Below are 19,070 nucleotides of genomic sequence, written 5' to 3' on the forward strand. Positions count from 1 at the left end.
CTAACACACACACAGGTTCTATTAATATTATACAAATTTAAGGCAAGAAGTATTACTGGAGTTAATGAAGAACAGTTGATTCAGAAGTCAATAACAAAAAGATAACTAGGGAATCTTCAGATGTGTTTAAATTAAGAACACAAGGTTCAAAGAAGAAATCACAGTGGAAATTAGAAAGTGTTTTGAATGAAACGATAATTAAATTGCAATGTATCAAAATTTGTGGGATATAGCTAAAGTGGAGATTAGAGGGAGATTCATAGCTTTAAATATTATCAGGAAAGAAAAAAGTTTGAAAATCCATGATTTAAGTTTTCATCTTAAGCTAGAAAAAAATGGATAAATTAAACCCAAAGAAAGTGGAAACAAATAAAGATATAGGCTGAAATCCATGAAACAGAATATAGGCATACAATAAAGGAAATCAACAGAACCAAAAGTTGGTTCTTTGAAAGCATCAATTGCAGTTAAGTGTAAGGCACCTCAGTACTTGTCCTTCCTCCTCCTGCCCCTGCCAACTACCAAATTCTGATTTAGGGAATCAGTAGTCTAGTGGGATTTTTTTGAAGCCAGTCCACGTCCCACAGAAATGCTGTGTACCACTGTCGGTATTAGTTTGTCAATTCCCTTTTCAACTTGAGTCTCTGCAAATTCTTTTCTAACTGTTCTCCTGTCTCTGTTTGTTCCATGCTAAGCAGATGGCCCAGAAATTAGCCAAAAGCAGGAAGAAGGTGCAGTACAAACAACTTCATCAGCTTGATGTTATGCCTGTTTTTTTTTATTTTTCATTTATTTATGTTTTGCCTTTTTTCTTACTTCGTGTTTTTGTTTTCTGCATCCAGCAAGTTTTTGTTCAGATTTCTTTTTGAACCGCCCCATAAGCCAACATTTCTCAAAACTCAGTTGCCCAAAGTGGCTGTGTTCTGTTGCTCATTAGTCATCTCACTCCAGAGGAAGGCCAGGGAGCAGACTGGGAATGCTGAAGGGATCCTGCAGTAGTGTGCAAGTGCCCACCATTCAGGAGCATTCACATGGCAGGGACCTGGGTCTGCTCAATTCTAGTCATGTTTGATTTGTGGATTTATCAGATTGCTGGATGCAAAAAAGAAAACTCGCTAATAACCACATGTGTGCAGAGTCAAGCCCTAAATGAACCAGATTGGTGCGCTTTTGTTGGTTGTGGAGCTTCCAGTGCTTAAGAGCTACCCGTGGGACATTGAGGCACTGGGGCTCGTTCTTAATGGGGTGGCTTCTGTGTTGCTGCGGTGTGTGGGAACATGAAGACCCTCTTACCAGAACTGCCTCCAGCTGCCTTGTTGCACCTGCTGTAAACATCGACACCGCCCCCCCCCCCAGCACTTGGGTAGGAGCAAACTCTGACTTCTCCAAGGTCCTGGGGGTATGAGTCAGTCACCCTGATTCCTTCCATCTGTTGGGCTCTGAAACCCTTGCAGAACGTGCCATTCACGTCATTGTTCAGAGAGTTAGATCTGCTGCAGTGAGCTACTGCTTCCATGGCGGAAGAGGCAAAGGACGTCCGCATTTCTCCCTGTAGCCTGGAGGTGCTCACTCCTGTCCCTGTGTCCATCCTCTGTGTGGTCCCTCTGGCTTTGGCAGCCTCATTCTGGAGTCTGAATCGCTGTTCTGGTGACTGTGTCTCGAAGCCTCTGTGTGTGAGTTAAGCTTGCTCCCACGCACCTGGGTCAGAGCAACATATTAAGCTTTCCCTTGGTGCGTTTTCCTTCTCAGGCTCCTGAAGGTGAATCTCAGCCAATGACCGAGGTGGATCTCTTCATTTCTACCCAGAGAATCAAAGTATTGAACGCCGACACACAGGTATTAATTCCCCGGCTCCCACCTTCCTAGGGGGTGAAGCTTAGCATGGCAACCAGGAGATTGTGCCCGTGTCTGTCAGGTAGCTGTGCCCAGATGCTGGCTGGCTTCCACACAATCTCGGAGGCTGTGTCTGCAGTGCTTGCTGCTGATGTGGGGGGTAGGGGTTAGGGAGGGACTTGGTAAGGAAGGTTGGGGCTGTTAAAGATCAAAGGGAAAAACAAGCCACAGATATTGTTTGTTAATAATTCTCACAAACCTTTGTCAGAAGATTCATGAATTTAAACAGATTAGCCTTTGAAGAAATTTTGTTTAAAACCACACGTACACACATAAACAAAACACAGTAGTTGCATGCAGATTTTTTATTTTTTTAGCTTCCCCACCAGGGGTTTCCCAGGTGGCCCTAATGGTAAAGAACCCACCTGCCAGTGAAGGAAACGCAAGAGATGCTGGTCCAGTCCCTGGGTCAGGAAGACCCCCTGGAGGAGGGCATGGCAACCCACTCCAGTATTCTTGCCTAGAAAATCCCATGGACAGAGGATCCTGGTGGGCACTATTGTCCAAAGGGTTGCGAAGAGTCAGGCATGACTGAAGCGACTTAGCACGCACCCACAGAGATTCTACTGGTTGTAAAATGATTTAAATTCCTTTTCACATACCACAGACCACTGCCTGCTCTGGGTTATCACCAGTCAAGGGAACTGCTCCCAGGCCTGGATAGGTACATGTAAATTTGCCAACACAGTGTTGGCAGTGAGCCCCAGAGCACCTCCACCCATTCCCACACCCGCAGCACGTGTGGGCTGCGCTTGGCTACACTGTGGGTGCAGACTCCCTCTTGGGTCTTAGATGATGCTCTGGACTCACCAGCCTCTCCCGTCTCCCCTCCAGGAAACGATGATGGACCACCCTCTGAGGACCATTTCCTACATCGCAGATATCGGGAACATAGTTGTGCTGATGGCCCGCAGGCGGATGCCCCGCTCCAACTCCCAGGAGAACGTGGAAGCCTCCCACCCATCCCAGGACGGAAAAAGGCAGTACAAGATGATCTGCCATGTCTTCGAGTCTGAAGATGTAAGGGTGGCCTCCTCTCATCTCCCTCCCCGTAATCTGATCTGAGCTGCCCTTGGGTAAACGGGTTCCCTCTAGTTCTCAGAGCCTTAATGATAGGTGAGACAAATACTTATTGAGCACTTACTATGTGTCAAGCCCTGTTTTAGTGCTGGGGATATGAGGCTGAGTAAAACAGACAAGGTACTTCTCGTGAAGGTTGTAGAGAGACAGAAAATGAATAGATAAATATACTTAATATAACGTTAGGCAGAGGAATGTTTAATCAGGAAAAACTAGGTCAAGGGATAGAGGGGCAGGGGCTGTTTCAGGTAGGGCAATGATCAGAGTCCTTTCAGAAGTCACATTGGAGCCGAACCTGAGTAGAGTTGAGAGTGAGGAAAGAACAGGTGCAGAGGCCCTGAGACAGGCCTGCTGACGGAGTACGGGGAAAGGCAAGGAGACAAGCCACTGGAGGGCTGTGCAGGGCTGCCCTTCCCTAACAGGAAAGGTGGCGTCCCTGCCCCTCCGCACCACATGGCATGAGCATCAGCCCCCAGCTCCTTCACAAACCCAACTGCTCTTCCAGTCACAAAGCCAGGGATTCCTGATACCCATCTCTCCACATGATAAAGTCAGCAGGGGAAGCTAATTTAAAACAAAGGTGGGGCTCCTTCTTCCCTTCAGCCTTCTTCTCCAGTTGTCCCTAGAATTGCTGGTGAGACCACCGAGCTTCAAGCTATTTCAGCACCATCCTTTTCCCAAAGCTCAACAGGCCTTGGCAGCTCCCTCCAGGCCGGGGCCATAGCCCCGCAATGGTTTCAAACTGCAGAGCCTGCCCGGAGATAGCCAGGTCAGTGCCATTGACTGAGATAAATTTTCCTCCTGCCGCAGTGAAACAAGCTGTCTTTCATATATTGAGCAGAGAGACCTTATCTACTTAAAGATAAAAATTGCTGCCCGTAGCCTTGTCTCCTTAAAAGGGGCTGTTTTTCTGCCAGAGAGTATTCATTGAGCCTCAGGAAATGGCCTACCTCTAAGAAGTTAGAAGTCAGAGGCAGTTCTCCAGGGAAGCAGAGCCCTCGTGGCTGTAGCCTCAGACAGGAGGAGATGCTTACATGTTTGTACCAACTTTTACTTGTCTGGTTCTCAGCCCCAGAGACAGGTTGCTGAGAAGACAGAGCTTGAAGCACCTGTCCTTGCCATTCTGTCCACTTTTCCTGCGAAACTGAGACCAAACTTGCAAACTGGGAGAAGGTTCTTGTAAAGCTCCCACAGAGTAACACTTAGAACATTGTTTCATGTGTCCTGCAGGCCTGCAAAAAGATGGCATTAGCTCTGCTTACCAGACATGAGGTCCCGGTTCAACCCTCAGCCACCTCTCCAGGCTTGGTGCTCCTAAAGGAGGACTTTGTCTCCCTTGGGGCTCCTTTGGGTCTGTAGGGGAGACAATGAAGGGGAAGAAGGAAGAAGCAAGAGTGGACCTGGAAATCTTTGCTTCCAAGGCCCAGGATAGGAGAGGAGAGCATGGGCTCCAGAGCCGGGAGACCTGGATGTGACTCCCACCTCCACGTACGGGCGGTGCAGCCGCTTAGTTTCTATAGAGCAGGCTGCCACATGGCTCAGGTAGACCCAGCAGAGATGGGAGTAGTCTGACCTGTCGGCCCGGCGCATCCACTCACAATGGTCGGGAAGTCCACTAACTGCGTTCTCAGACACTTTTTTCAGTTTGTCTGTTCACACGAGCCTCTGATGCCCACAGCGAGGCCTCGGCAGGAGGCAGTGTGGTGGTCCTTGGCATGACATGTGATGTCACCAGACTCTCAGAGTGAGAAATGTTAAGCAGCATTTCTTTCCCCCAGGCCAACCATGCAGAAAGTTCTGATATCACTGTTAACTGTTTTCAGCAAAAATGACTGAAGATAGGGAAAGGAGGAATGGAGATGAGAGTTGTGTGTTTGAAACGTTGCCCTAGAGCATGTTGTTGTTCTGTGGGTTTTCTACCCCCTGGAATTTGAGAGAGCAGCAGTACCAGGGGCGGGCAGGAGGTTGGCTCTGGAATTAAGCTGCCAGGATTCTCAGCCTCCAACCCCACCCCAACTTAAGCTCTCAACCTCCTTTTCCTCATCTCCCCAGTGCAAACAAGGAAACAATACGTAAAACAGATCCACAGTTTTAAAGTCTAAGAGCTCTGAGAAACAAGAGATTTTTGTACTCATTTGGCTGATAAGCTTGCTCTGAGCTGCAATGAGACACTTTATAGGATTTGTCCAGCTTACTATGAATCTCACACATTTTGTTGCAGGAATATTACTGAATGTGTTTAGGAACTTCTCCAACCTCTGGTGGGGTTTTTACACAATGTATGATGTATGCAGTCTGTTACCTTTGTAAAATTTGAACATTTCTGAATTCTGAAACCCTATCCCCAGAGCTTAGGATGAAGACTTGTGGACCAGTCATACTTACATTATAGACTTGATGTGAATTTATGTGATGCTGTTTATATGGGATGTGATGTGGCACAGGCTTGGTTGCTGCTGGCTCTCCCAAGTTGTGATGTTTATTAATTAATGCAGGGAAAGGTTGTTCAATTCTAGTACAGGAGAAAGATCAACGGAAGCAGAGTTCCCATCCTGTGAGCTATGTGACCCTGAACAGGTTCCTTTGCATCTCTGGGCCTCTTAGCCTCCTCAACTAGAAAATGTGGGGTTGGACTCGATCAGGGTTCTCAATTCTGTTGGACCCAACAGTCCTTTGACATAGTAAATATTTTATAGAGTCCTGCTCATAGATAATATGAATGAAATTCATAGATCATATAATCTCCTTTTCTGAAAAAGTTTTCACAAAATAACCAAAGTATTGCCATAAATGTAATACAAAGGAGAAATAAAAGGAAAGTCAAAATAAAGTTGTTGATAGCTAAAATACAATAGTTGATAGACACATTCGCGCACACACACACGTGAAGAACTCCATAGCCAGTGTGCAGAATGACGGAGATAATTTATTGGCAACCCACATCTCACAAACAGCATTGATGCTGATGATTTTCTAAAGTCATGAAGCTTACTCGTGGTAAAGTGCTGGAGAACACATCTTTTCTCAATTCACATAATAGTTATATTCTTGGAACATTGACTGTGTTTTACAGCCATGCAATAAGTCTTGTGGTTTTATATAAATTAGAGTTGAGTCCTAGACCCAGGTAATTGAGCACAGGTGTTAATATGTACATGAATGTCCAGAGGGGATATCTTAAAATTGTGCAGGATGTAAAGCTCATGTACAGCTCATCCTAGGCAAGACTGTCCTTTGCACAGCAGTAAGTCTAGCATCTCTGACTCCTGTCCACTGAATGCCGGGAGTGCCCTATGATCATTGTCATAGTAAAAAATGTCCCCAGTAATTTTGGAAATGCCCTCTAGAAGGCACCGCTGTGCCATGGAGACCCACTGGGCTAGCCAGTGCCTAGGGCCCGGCAGTCTTCAGGGACCCAGGTTATCTACTGGCAGCACTGGCCTGCTGACCTTGTGTCTCCTCTCCAGGCCCAGCTGATTGCACAGTCCATTGGGCAGGCCTTCAGCGTGGCCTACCAGGAGTTCCTCAGGGCCAATGGGATTAACCCCGAAGATCTCAGCCAGAAGGAGTACAGCGACCTGCTCAATACCCAGGACATGTACAACGACGACCTCATCCACTTCTCCAAGTCGGAAAACTGCAAAGATGCAAGTACCTCCCTGAACCTGTTCCCCAGGCTGGGCCAGCTGGGCCTGCCCACCGAGGAGGGGAAGGCAGGGTGCTGGGGTGGAACATGGTGTTCACAGGACGTTGGGGAGCGCTCAGCCCCGTCTCTGGCTCCCCTCATGTGTGGCCCAGGTTCTTAAAGACTTCAGCTGAGGGCCGTGGCCAGCGTGGCAGGGTGTCCTCTGCCCGCTGTGATCCACAGCTGACTTTGGGGATGGGTTCCAGAAGCAGACAGGACCTAAACCCTGTCTTTACAAGCTCCCGGTCTAGGAAAGGGCACATTTATAACAGGGAGGATCTTAAATGATGATGCTCGGTGGGCACTATTCAGAGACAGCTGTGCCTGGCAGAGTGGAGCTGGTCCCAGCTCTCTGGGGTCAGATGAGGGGTGCTGGGCTCCGCCTGGGACCGAGCTCTGCAGGAACAGCTAGAGGAAAGCAGGGCCATCTGACCTGCTCTGGGGTCTGGGTATTCTCTGAAAAGTGTAGAGTGCAGAGGGCCGGGCCCCAGTAACAGAAGCATGAGGTTTCACACACTCAGGAATCATCTGGGGAGCCACGGATGAGGCACTGAGGCTGGACTGTGTATATGAGAGGATGCAAGGCCTGGGTCAGAACTGGCAGGCCTGAGAGTCCAGCCAAGGTGAGAGGCCTGGACTTTATTCCCTAGACGTGGGCCAGTGATCTTTTAATTCACTCATGGTTGCTAGGCGTCCTAGGTTCCCTGGAAGCAAAGCCTGAGATGGGAATTCTGGTTCAAGGGGTCTGTGGGGAGGTGGGGCCAGGGTGCACTCAGGAAACAGTGAGTGTGGGCACAAGGGTGGAGGGGTGGCCTCGCTGGGGATGAGCATCCTCTGATCCAAATGGAAGCACTGGGTCACACATCACAGGACTGTCTTGTCCCACCTGGAGCCAAAAGAGCTGGTAGGCCTGTGCCCAGCACTCATCAGTCATTGGCAGTGAGGTCAGACGGAGGTAGGTAAGTGTGCTTGTGCTCAGAGTTCCCCACACTGGGGGCTTCCACAGCAGAAATGCATTGTCTTCCAGTTCTGGAGGTTGGAGGCCTGAGATCAAGGTGTCTTCAGGCTTGGTTCCTCCTAGGGACTGTGAGGGGGAAGACCTATCCCAGGCCTCTCACTCGCTTATAGATAGATGGTCACCTTCTCCCTGCTCTGTCTTCACTCTGCACATGTCTCTGTGGCCACATTTCCCCTTTTTATAAAGATACTAATCATATTGAGCTAGGACCCACCCTAATCATTTTTATTTTAACTTGATTGCCTATTAAAAGGCCCTATCTCCAAACAAGTTCATATTTGGAGGTACTAAGAGTTAGGACTACAATGTATGAATTTGGAGGGTGGAGGGGTACACGATTCAACTCCTAGTAGGTGGTGACTGCCATGTGGCTTAGGGCAGTTCTCCAGGAAAGGGGCCAGTTGTGAGCGGCAGCAACAGCAGGGCGGAGGACAGCAGCCCATGAAGCGACGTTGTCAGGCCCCAGCAGCCCCCACTCCAGTATGAGTTTGAGCATGTGTGGATCTGTAAATGTGAAGAAATAAATACACACATACTATCTGTTGGTTGCTTCCAAGAAGCATCTTACCTGTCTATGGTGTGTCTGTCTTATCAAACTGAACATATCTGAAACCAGCTCCCGGCTTCTCTGCCCAGCTGGGGAAAGCCACAGTAATGACGCATATCTAGGGCCAGTGTTTTTGCACTTCCAACCTTTTTCTTTTTTCTTAACTTTTTTGTTGCAGAGAAGTGTTTCTATAATGCATGTTTATTTTTAACTCAAAAATCTTAAATGTTGGAGGGAATTTATGAGGCACTGTGAAATGGGGGATCTGTGGTAGAATCCGAAAGCTGTTCTGGAAACCATAAGATCCCGCCAAAGCCCCCACCTACAGTCTCTTTTGCCCTTCACTGGGGACTACAGGAAAAACAAAACAAAATATGACACCCCTCGTGGTTGTAGTACCAAGGCAGGTACAAGTGCTGAGTCTGACTTGTACAAGTCCGACTCTTTGCGACCCTGTGGACTGTATCCTGCCAGGATCCTTTGTCCATAGGATTTTCCAGGCAAGAATACTGGAGTGGGTAGCCACTCCTATTCCAGGGGATCTTCCTCACTCAGGGATTGAACCTGCATCTCTTCAATCTCCTGCATTGGCAGGTGGATTCTTTACCACTGAGCCACTGGGAAGCCCCAAGGCAGGATGGCTTTTACGGAGTAAGAATTACAAAAAAGGGGTATGTGCCTGCATGACATCATTTCTTACCAACCCCGTGGTAATGCCGTGGAATACAGAGAGGACAGCATTCGTCTGGGTTGGAGTCATCAGGGAAGTGTCTGTCATGTTTCATCAGGACAGGAACAGGGAAAATGCCTTGACTTCTCTCTCTACCCTGGATGGTTGCTGATTCAGCCTTTCTAAGTGTTATGTTTCTCCTTTCAGGTCTTCATAGAGAAGCAGAAAGGGGAAATCCTAGGTGTGGTGATTGTGGAGTCTGGCTGGGGATCCATCTTGCCGACTGTGATCATAGCCAACATGATGCACGGAGGCCCAGCAGAGAAGTCAGGAAAGCTGAATATTGGGGACCAGATCATGTCCATCAACGGCACCAGCCTGGTGGGCCTGCCTCTGTCGACCTGCCAGAGCATCATTAAGGTAACCAGAGATGGGAAAAGTCCAATGCCATTGTAGACCCAAGATGACATTAAGTCATTGAACGTATTCTGAGTACCAGACACTAAGGAGGACACAAATACAAAAGGCATGGACTTGCATTTGGGCTGTTTTTGCTCTGTACAGAATCCTCCCTGAAGCTGTTTTTTCAGTGATGATATATTTAGCTCACATAACACCACTAACACCATGCCCATTGCAGACATCACTAATCAATCACAGCACTATCTCCCACTAAGACTCAGCCTCAACAGAATTTTCCTCAGCTCAGTAATCAAGACACTCACATAGAGTCAGCTAGGTGTGCCTGAGGTGACTTGCCATCCCTATCACAAGTCAAGGAAATGCTTCAGATGCCAGAGCACTGTCCTCCACTGTGACCCAGGTAAGTGAGTGCTCCCCAGAGCCTGCATGACATGATGCTCACGTGCCAAGTGGAAGGAAGGAAACTGGTACCATCTGTGTACACCTTCTACAACCTGAACATAATTATTTCTTGTTCAACCTGAATTGATGCTCTTTCATAAGACTGAGAAGAGCTACTTAAAGGAAAATTGAATATGAGTATTTAAGGGGAAGAAATTAGATTTTCTTAGAAACAAAGCATGCAAGTATAGTCTCTTGAGCACATTGGAATTTTCTGATTGCATGGCCAATAGGAACAAGAATATTTTCCCTCCACTGCAGTATCTGGAGACCCTACTGGCTCTGTAGCGAGCACTGTGGTACAGGCACACTGGGATCCTATGACTTTCTTTGGTTCCTTGGGGTTTCCTGAAAGACTGTAAACTAGAACATAGCTCTGTGTGTGAGTATGAGAGAGAATAAATATGAATTCATGTAATAGTTATTCTAAGCAGGAGAAAATCACAAGAGACGATATCCTTGGCCAAGGGGCCTCGGGTGGAGGAAAGGTCAAGGTAAGTATATAGGACAGCTTGTTTTTTCCTTTTTTAATGTTATACAGGAATGTGTCTCTTTTTGCCTGCTTTTTAATCAATATTTTTATTGATATATAGTTGATTTACAATGTGTTAATTTCTGCTGTAAAGTGATTCAGTTATACATATATATACATTCTTTATTGTGTATTCTTTTCCATTATGGTTTATCATAGGATACTGAATTATAGTTCTCTGTGCTAGACAGTAGGACCTGCTGTTTCTCCATTCTATGTCTAAAAGCTTACATCTACTAACCCCAGCCTCCCACTTCATCCCTCTCCCCACTCCCTCCACCTTGGCAACCACCAGTCTAGTCTGTTTTCGTGTTTCTGTTTCATGGATAGGTTTATTTCTGTCATATTTTAGAGGTACATATAAGTGATGCCATATGGTATTTGTTTCTCCTTTTGACTGACTTCACTTAGTATGATAATCTCGAGTTGCTTCCATGTTGCTGCAGATGGCATTATTGTGTTCTCTTTTATGGCTGAGTGCTATGCTATTGTATATGTGAGGCACATCTCCTTCATCCATTCATCTGTGCACAGACATTTAGGATGCTTCCATGCCTTGTCTGCTGTGAATAGTGCTGCTGTGAACACAGGGCTGCATGTATCTTTTTGAATTATAGTTTTGTCTGGATATGTGCCCAGGAGTAGGATTGTTGGATCATATGGTAATTTTATTTTTAGTGTTCTGAGGAACCTCCATACTGTTTTCCATGGTGGCTGCACCAACTTATATTTTCACCAGCAGTGTAGAAGGGTTCTGTTTTCTCTAAACCTTCTCAGCATTTGTTTTTTATAGACTTCTTAATGAGGGTCATCCTGACTGGAGTGAGGTGGTACCTCATTGTAGTTTTGATTTGCATTTCTCTAATAATTAGCGATGTTGAGCATCTTTTCATGTGCCTATTGACCATCTGTATTTCTTTGGAGAAATGTCTATTTAGGTTTTCTGCCCATTTTTCAGTTGGGGTTTTTTGTTGTTGTTGAGTTGTATGAGCTGTTTGTATAGTTTGGATTTTAAGCCCTTCTTGGTTGCCTTGTCTGCAAATATCTTCTCCCAGTCTGATGGTTGTCTTTTCATTTTGTTTTGCCTGTTTGTTTTTAGTGAAACAAACTCATAATCACACCCAGAAAGAGCCATCTTTGGCCTCATTTCTTTTTGTTATATCTTACACTTAAATTTTACCTTTTGCTTAACGTACATTAAAGATAAGATTAAAGAACCTACTTTAAAACATGCATATTCATTCAGACATGTTTAACTGGGCTTCTGTTAGGCTGAGCTGAACTGTGGAGGAGCCAGAATGAAAGTATGCATCTGGGGGATAATTATCATTGAAAGGGTTTAGTGAACCCTCATGGCAACATAGAGCTGAGATGCTAAGAGCGTTTAGAGTAGATTGGTGGTGGTGGGATCTTGGTGGATATTGAAGGAGGGGTAAGACCCAGGTGGATACCAGAAGGAAACTGGCCTTTGGGAGTTTCTCCTGGAATTGACGGACAGTGGACTAGGATTGTGGTGGGGAGAGAGAGGTTTGAGCCAGCCTGGGAAGGCTGACCTGATGGTGTGATCATGTGGAAAAGCCAGGGAGGGCCAGGATTAGAAAGAGAGGACCCACCTCTGGCTTCTCACTCACACGTGCCAAGGTTCACACATGCACTTTCACACCAGAAGCAAGTTAACACCTGTGCATGTGTGTGAACCGCTGAGGGGCCCCGAGAATCAGAGTTGTATTAGACACTGTCTGCATCCCAAGGAGCTTGGCCTCATTGGGGAGGAGTGAATGAAAGGACTGATACTAGCAGTGACTGAGTGCTGTGCACCGAGACCATTCTAGAATGTGTGCGTTCACTTGAAAAACCCTACAGTGGCCTCCTGGAGGGTAGGTACCATTGTGCAAGCTAGGAAACAGGCATAGAAGATGATGTAATCATTCAAGTTCATCAGCATGTCAGTAGTGAAGCCAGGTTGCTCAGCCACCCTGATATCATTCCAGCAGCATCTATGGTCAGACCCTAGGGAAGTTGTTCTCAGCTTGGAGGATCTTGACCTCTGTGGGGGACGTTGGGCAGTGTCTGAAGACAGTTTGGGTCATCACCACTAGGGAGGAGGAGATGCTGGCATCCAGTGGGTAGAGGTCAGTTGTTGTTCAGTCGCTCAGTTGTGTCCGACTCTTTGCAACCCCATGGACTGCAGCACACCAGGCCTCCCTGTCCATCACCAACTCCCGGAGCTTGCTCAAAGTCATGTCCATCGAGTCAGTGATGCCATCCAACCGTCTCATCCTCTGTCGTCCCCTTCTCCTCCTGCCCTCAGTCTTTCCCAGCATCAGGGTCTTTTCCGATGAGTCAGCTCTTTGCATCAGGTGGCCAAAGTATTGGAGCTTCAGCATCAGTCCTTGCAATGAATATTCAGGGTTGACTTCCTTTAGGACTGGTTTGAACTCCTTGCTGTCCAAGGGACTACTCTAAGGTCAGGGATGCTACCAAATGTCCTGCAATACACAGGATGAGCCACCCAACTAAGGAACACCCACACAGCCCAGTGTCTGTAGGTTGAGAAAGCCTTTGCCTTGGGAGATAGTTCAGTGTGGGAGAGAAAGAGAGGTTGGTGAGGGAAGGTGGGGGTTGATCTGTACCTGGTTTAGGGAAAGGTTTGGGGAGGAGGAGCCAGAAGAGGGGATAACTTGAGGTGGGGCTGGGGCCCGGGTGGCTTCCTAAGGACTGTGGGGCTATATACCTGAGCCTATTACACACCAGCCAGGCAGCACCCAGCCCTTGGCACTGGCCACCTTCCTTCCTCTTCATAAACAGTAGCCCACGAGGGAGGGCAGTGGCAAACATCCAGTTCATAGATAAGTCATCAGCTACTCAGAAGGTGCAGACATGTCCGGGACCCCCTCCACCCCTCGCTGCCTCTGCACGAAGGAGGCAGACAGGGTGAGGCTGTGAGACCCGTGAGGCCCGCGCTGCCTTCCCGTGATGCCACCCGGGGACTGGCCTGCCGTCTCGTGCATCACACAGCGAGGTGGAGACAGACCAGTGCAAGATTCATTGTCTGAGCAGTTTCCTAAGGGCAAAAGGTTTGTTTGCACACGTAGCTGACCTTTGATGTCTATAAATGGAGTCTCTCTGGAATTGGAAAATTAAAAGGCCATGTGGTGATGAAAAGAGATGTAACTGATGAAGATGGAAAGGAGGAAAGACGGCACCTTTGTGGCCACCCTTGGCAGAGAAGTACTTAGCAGGCAGGCCCAGCTAGGATGGCGCTGCAGGATGCACAACCTTGTCAAGTGGAAAAATGTGAGTGGCCCAACCACATCCCCCTCTCCCCACTCCCACCCTGAGAATTTTCCCACTGATTTCAGCTAAAATTACCAGCATGGGATGAAGCTCTTTCATGGCTTATATTCTTGTTTTTATCTAAAAACATCTGTCTCTTGCCTGCACCTGAGCAGATGCTCACATTGCCCCACCTCACCCTCTAGGCCACTGCAGGGGACCATTCTGGGCTTCTTCAAGGCTTCGCGTTAGTATTACTTGTTTCAGTGCTGTGTCTGTGTTGCGATGAATTTAATGAGCAGCTCTCATCCTGGTAAATCAGTGCTTTGCAAACTCTGATTTGAATCACTCAGGGATCTTGTTAAACTATAGGTTCTGAAACAGTGGGTCTGGGATAGGATTCTGCATTTTCAGTAAACTCCTGGGTGATGACTTGGCCAGCCTTGGACTTTGAGAAACAAGAGTCTGAAGCTGAGTGTTCTGCATCTTGTCATTGTAATGCGTGTTGGCCTTTTCTCTCCCTGGTTACAGGGAGTACAGAGTACATTTCTAGAATAGATTACAGGTATTGAATTGTTTTACTTTCTTCCCTAGCTCTTATTTTTCCTGTCATAATTCCTAAAGCATAATTAGTGGTAGGCAAGTGTGTTAGCACACCACCTCTTCACACCCTCACCTCCACGGTCCTGCCCTTCAGATTTGTTTTCTTTTTGAAAGTAGAGCACCGCTTTCTTACCTTCAACAGGATCATCACAGGTCTGCTTTCCTGTTGCTATGGAGACCATTCTGACTTCACTTTTCCCGTCCCCTCTTCCCTACTCTTACCTTCCCACCATATTCCTTAATTTGCTGCACCATTCCGCTGTTGTCATGGGGATGAAATGACCATTTATTTAAATTGGCACCTCTAATAAAAGGGCAGCTGAGAAATCCACGTTAGTGAAACCCAACTTGGAGCATAGATGAGGAACAGCAGAGCACGTGCGTGTGTGGTCTGCCTGTTTCAATTGCTATCTCTCTGAGCTTCATCTTGCAGCAAGTATCCCAAGTCTAGATCAAGGGACACATCAGCATCTTAAAATCAGTTCACAGAAAAGGAAAGAGCCTACTGGACCTACGTGAACTTTTTAGGTAACATGGAGAACCCAGAGTCCTTCTCTTGCTTTTCAGGAGCTCTCCAAGGTTTTCCTGTACCGCACAGGCACACCTGAGCCACCCCAGTGATTCGCAGGGTTAAACACTTAAAGCAGGCAGCTTTGTCTGGAGGGTTGTTTCTGACAGTGTGCTCCTCGTCTTCAGCATTCTTTGCTCTGGTCTCTGGGAGGTGTGATGAGGAGACAGAGGGAGGGGACTCTGGCTGCCCTGTTTTCAGCATTCTTTGCTCTTGTTTTCCACACCCTCCTGGTCTCTGGGTGGGGGTTGGGGAGTTGTGACGAGGAGACAGAGGGAAGGGACTCTGGCTGCCCTGCCTGTGCCCACAGCCCTCCCCTGAGCTCACCACGGCCCAGCTCCATGAACTCCCAGCACCTGGTGTCTTGGCACATTGCAGGTGATCTGTAAGTACTGACTGACTGGGTGAGAAAGAAGAAGCACTCAAGGGGGAGAGAATACATGTACAAATGGTATCTGAGCAACACCCCCAGAAGAGAAGCTGATTTGTAATGTTAGAAATAGCTGTTTCTAAACACGATGGTTGAGATGTGGTGTTGTCAGCAGATGCATTTAGGAAAGAATAAAAATGCATGACAAGAGCCAAAATTGTCACAACTAGAGATGGAAGAGCCCTTAGTGGGTGTCAGCCTTTGTTTTGAAGACATGGAGACTGAGATAGGAGGAGGTAGAACAGAGGGCCTAAGACCCCCTGGGCTGTGGCGGTGGAAACACAGGTCTGCTGCCACAGCAGAGGCCTCTTCATCAGGTCCCTCTGGTCACACTGTCGGGCAGAATTCCAGCACATGTCCCCCTGGGCACAGGTGACGGGACCGGCTGTTGTGCGGGAGGAAGGCCTGGATCTGCACAGATTGCCCCTATTCCAGCAGAATCACCTCAGCTTATTCTGTTGCTCCTGATTGAAAACCTTTCTGGAACCAGAGGAGCCTCCTAGAGCTGTTCTAGAAACCACAGAGAGATGCTGGTGACAGCTCCTGCGATGCACACACACCACCGCAAGCCAAATCCCAGCCACAGGGAGCTCCAGTCCCACAGAAAACAGCAACTCAGGGCCCTGAGGATGCAGCTGGGCTTGGGGAGTTAAGCCAAACCCCTCACAATGCACATGTGAGAGGACGACCTGGAACCCCCAAAGGGAGCAGGAGCCCTGAGGAACTCTCACCCTAGGTAGGAAAGTAAAATCATAGCGCCATGCAAAGCTGGGGGCACAGGGTCATTCTTCAGTCACTCTCCCTAGCTTCTCTGTTGAGCAGGCCTTATTCATGAATAACACTCAGCATCCAGTTGTCTAAGTGGCGGATCATTGAGTAGAATATGCACTGAGTTTAAATACAAACACACATGGGATGTTGTCTTGCTGTGGGTGAACTTGGGTGAGTTGTGGAGCCTCAGTTTCCTCTTCTGATTATAGGCATAATCAGAGCTACTGGTTCGTCAAGGAGATTAAAGGAGACAGCTCCTGCGACTCTCCAGGTCAGTGCCTGGCAGGAGTCAGTGTGCAATGACAGGTGGTTCGGCTGGTTTCGTCATCAGGGTGGGTTTTGATGGTCAGTGACCTTGGGGTGCTCTCACACATGGGGGTGGCTGCTGACTGGGCACCAGGCCAACCGGTTGTCACCCTCCCTGTGGTGTGGCTAGTCCATGCTCTCGCAGAGCACACTGGCCACTGGTCTTGAGTAGAAAACTGACGGCTGAGATCATCCCTGAGCGCAGGTGAGTTTGTTGTTCTGCAGTGGCGATTTATAGCCGTTGTTCTCAAAATTGAGTGGATCCCCCAGGAAATGTGTGTCCCGTCCCTGGGAAGACTTGTTAACACATAGGTTGTTGGGCCCCACCCCTGGAGTTTCTGATTCTATAGTTCTGGCTGGAGGCCATACTCGGCAGGTTTTTTATTGAGGTAGGACTGATTTGTAATCCTGTGTTAGTTTTAGGTGTGCAGCACAGTGATGCATTTTATTTATATACATATATATTCCTTTTTGTATTCTTTTCCCTTGTAGCTCATTAAAAAATACTGGGTTTGGTTCCCTGTGCTATATAGTAAGCCCTTGTTGATTATCTGTTTTCTATATAGTAGTGTGTACATGTTGGAGAAGGCAATGGCACCCCACTCCAGTACTCTTGCCTGGAAAATCCCATGGACGGAGGAGCCTGGTAGGCTGCAGTCCATGGGGTTGCTAAGAGTCAGACACGACTGAGCAACTTCACTTTGACTTTTCACTTTCATGCACTGGAGAAGGAAATGGCAACCCACTCCAGTGTTCTTGCCTAGAGAATCCCAGGGATGGGGGAGCCTAGTGGGCTGCCGTCTATGGGGTTGCACAGGGTTGGACACAACTGAAGCGACTTAGCAGTGTGTATATGTTAATCCCATCCTCCTTATTTATCCCTCCCCGACCCTGCATTTCTAACAATAGTAGCTGATGATGCTGGGGCTGCTGTGTGGGGACCCCCCTTTGAGAACCTGTTGGCCAAGCACAAGAAAGCCAGATAACTAGAGGCCAAAAAACCCCCTATCCATCCCTTAGTCTAAAGCATATCTTCATTCCTTAGAAGCAAAAGGAGTGTGGGTTACTCCTGCCACTCAGAGGGGCAGGTCACACTCTTGCCACAAATTCTGTTGGCACTGAAATCATCGAACACCAGTTTCACCTCTCAGCTTGGCAGGATGCTTGTGAGGAAGGCAGAGACCTGAGCAGAGGCTCCGTCACCCTAATGCTGACCCCACTGAGCTTCGGACAAGGCAGGTGTAATGTCCATGTTTGTGTCCTCATCTATAAAAACCTGAAGTAGGAGTCCTGACCTCCCGCAGAGAGAGTGTCTGCAGACTGCTAGGAGAGTGACAGTGGGCAACAGCGACTGTGCAATTTACAGAGTTCTATTTATAGGTCACCCTTCAGGCTGAAACGGATTTGTCATTGTCCTCCAGGCCCTCTCTTTCTACTTGGCCTGTAAGGGGCACACACTGGACCCATCTGTGAAATGATGGGGGGGTGGGATGCGGGGAGGGGCGTCTCCAGGGGATGCTCCAAACTGGGTGGCACAGAGCCCACCTTGCCCTGTCCTTCCTCTGTTGGCTGCTCCCTCCTGGAGGACGGGATGTCTGCTCCCCCGATCTCGGGTGCCCTCGGCCTGCAGCGCCCTGAGGCAGGGTTTCGGTTCCCAGCCTGATATCGAGGGCAGGCACTAGACCCCCCGGGACCAGTGGCAAGATCCTAACCCATCAGCTGTGCAGAAACAGATTTCCACATACAGTTAGAAAGTAGTGAAACAAGTGTTGACTAGGAGGAAAAAGAATACGGTGGGTGTGGATAGACTGACAGGCAGGCTCAGAGCTGTGCCTTTCTGGTGGTTTGAATCACCTTTCTGGGGCATTTCTTCTGAGTTTCCTTTGGTCAGTCATCCTGCTTTGCTGGTCCTGTATCTCAGGGTCCTCCCATGTCTGCATGTGTGTCTCTTAGCCAAGATGGATTCTAGCGAAGAGGCGTGTGGGTAGGTTGCCATCACTTACTATGCGGGGACACCCTCTCTCTTTTGACCTCCAAGGAGACTTTCTGCACAGGTGTCATCGGGGAGGTCTTCCTAACTTCAGGAATGAGGAGTATGTGGTCTTTTGTCTTTTATCTGGACAGGGCCCAGCCTCCTACATCATCCTGCTCTTATGGAGTTTCTGTCCACAGGGGAGAAACTGTTCAACCTGGGTCCATCCATCTCCTGCCTCAACGCTGCAGTACCATCTTTTAGGAAGAGCTTCTCCCCTTTGGAGAGGAGCTGTGGCAGGCCTGAAACCTTTCCTGAACAGCTGGGAGTCCAGTGAGGCAGGCGTCTGACAGTAGTACCGACTTCTCCCTGTCTCGCCTCTCAGAACAGGGCCTCTGAACACAAGCTGAGCGGTCTGTGTACCCAGCCTTTCTTCCTGCATGCCGCGATTGAAGCGGGCTGGAAAGCACCTGCTGTAGCCATTCGGTCTGGACCAGAGGGCAGGTAGGAGGTCCCTTAGGCAGAGCACACAGCCTTGCAGACATGCAAGAGGGAAGCTCATTTCAGGACTGAATGACTTTTGTCTGGCCCCTTCCTCTCGGGTGAAACTCACAAGCTGGTGGTGGGACCAGCAGGGGCAGAATCTTCCCATTGCCTGAGTGAGGGAAAGAGGGGCTTTGTGGTGATTTTCTAGGGGTGCTCCTGCATAGATCAGGCCCTGGTCCCTGTTGAGCAAATGTTCAGGAGGCAGGAAAACAGGCCTGAGCTCAGCAGGTCAGAACCAGGTGCAGGAGGTCCAGGCTCAGAAACCAGCTGAAGTCCCTCTTTATCTTTAAAAGACCAACATGCTTCTAC

At 48.3% G+C, this 19,070-nt stretch overlaps 1 protein-coding gene across 2 annotated transcripts in view; it reads left to right on the forward strand.

Annotated features, from left to right (window-relative positions):
• Nucleotides 1-19,070, forward strand: part of APBA1 (amyloid beta precursor protein binding family A member 1) — a 242,931-nt gene that overhangs the window by 216,473 nt on the left and 7,388 nt on the right. The window contains exons 6-10 of one of the 2 annotated variants that reach the window (XM_070375790.1): nt 699-731; nt 1,750-1,836; nt 2,728-2,913; nt 6,441-6,620; nt 9,101-9,313. In XM_070375790.1, the coding sequence (XP_070231891.1) occupies nt 699-731; nt 1,750-1,836; nt 2,728-2,913; nt 6,441-6,620; nt 9,101-9,313 (699 nt within the window). The remainder of the gene's footprint in view (nt 1-698; nt 732-1,749; nt 1,837-2,727; nt 2,914-6,440; nt 6,621-9,100; nt 9,314-19,070) is intronic. The other variant, XM_070375791.1, reaches the window with a different exon arrangement.

Source organism: Bos mutus, chromosome 8, assembly GCF_027580195.1.
Source record: "Bos mutus isolate GX-2022 chromosome 8, NWIPB_WYAK_1.1, whole genome shotgun sequence".
NCBI lineage: Eukaryota > Metazoa > Chordata > Mammalia > Artiodactyla > Bovidae > Bos > Bos mutus.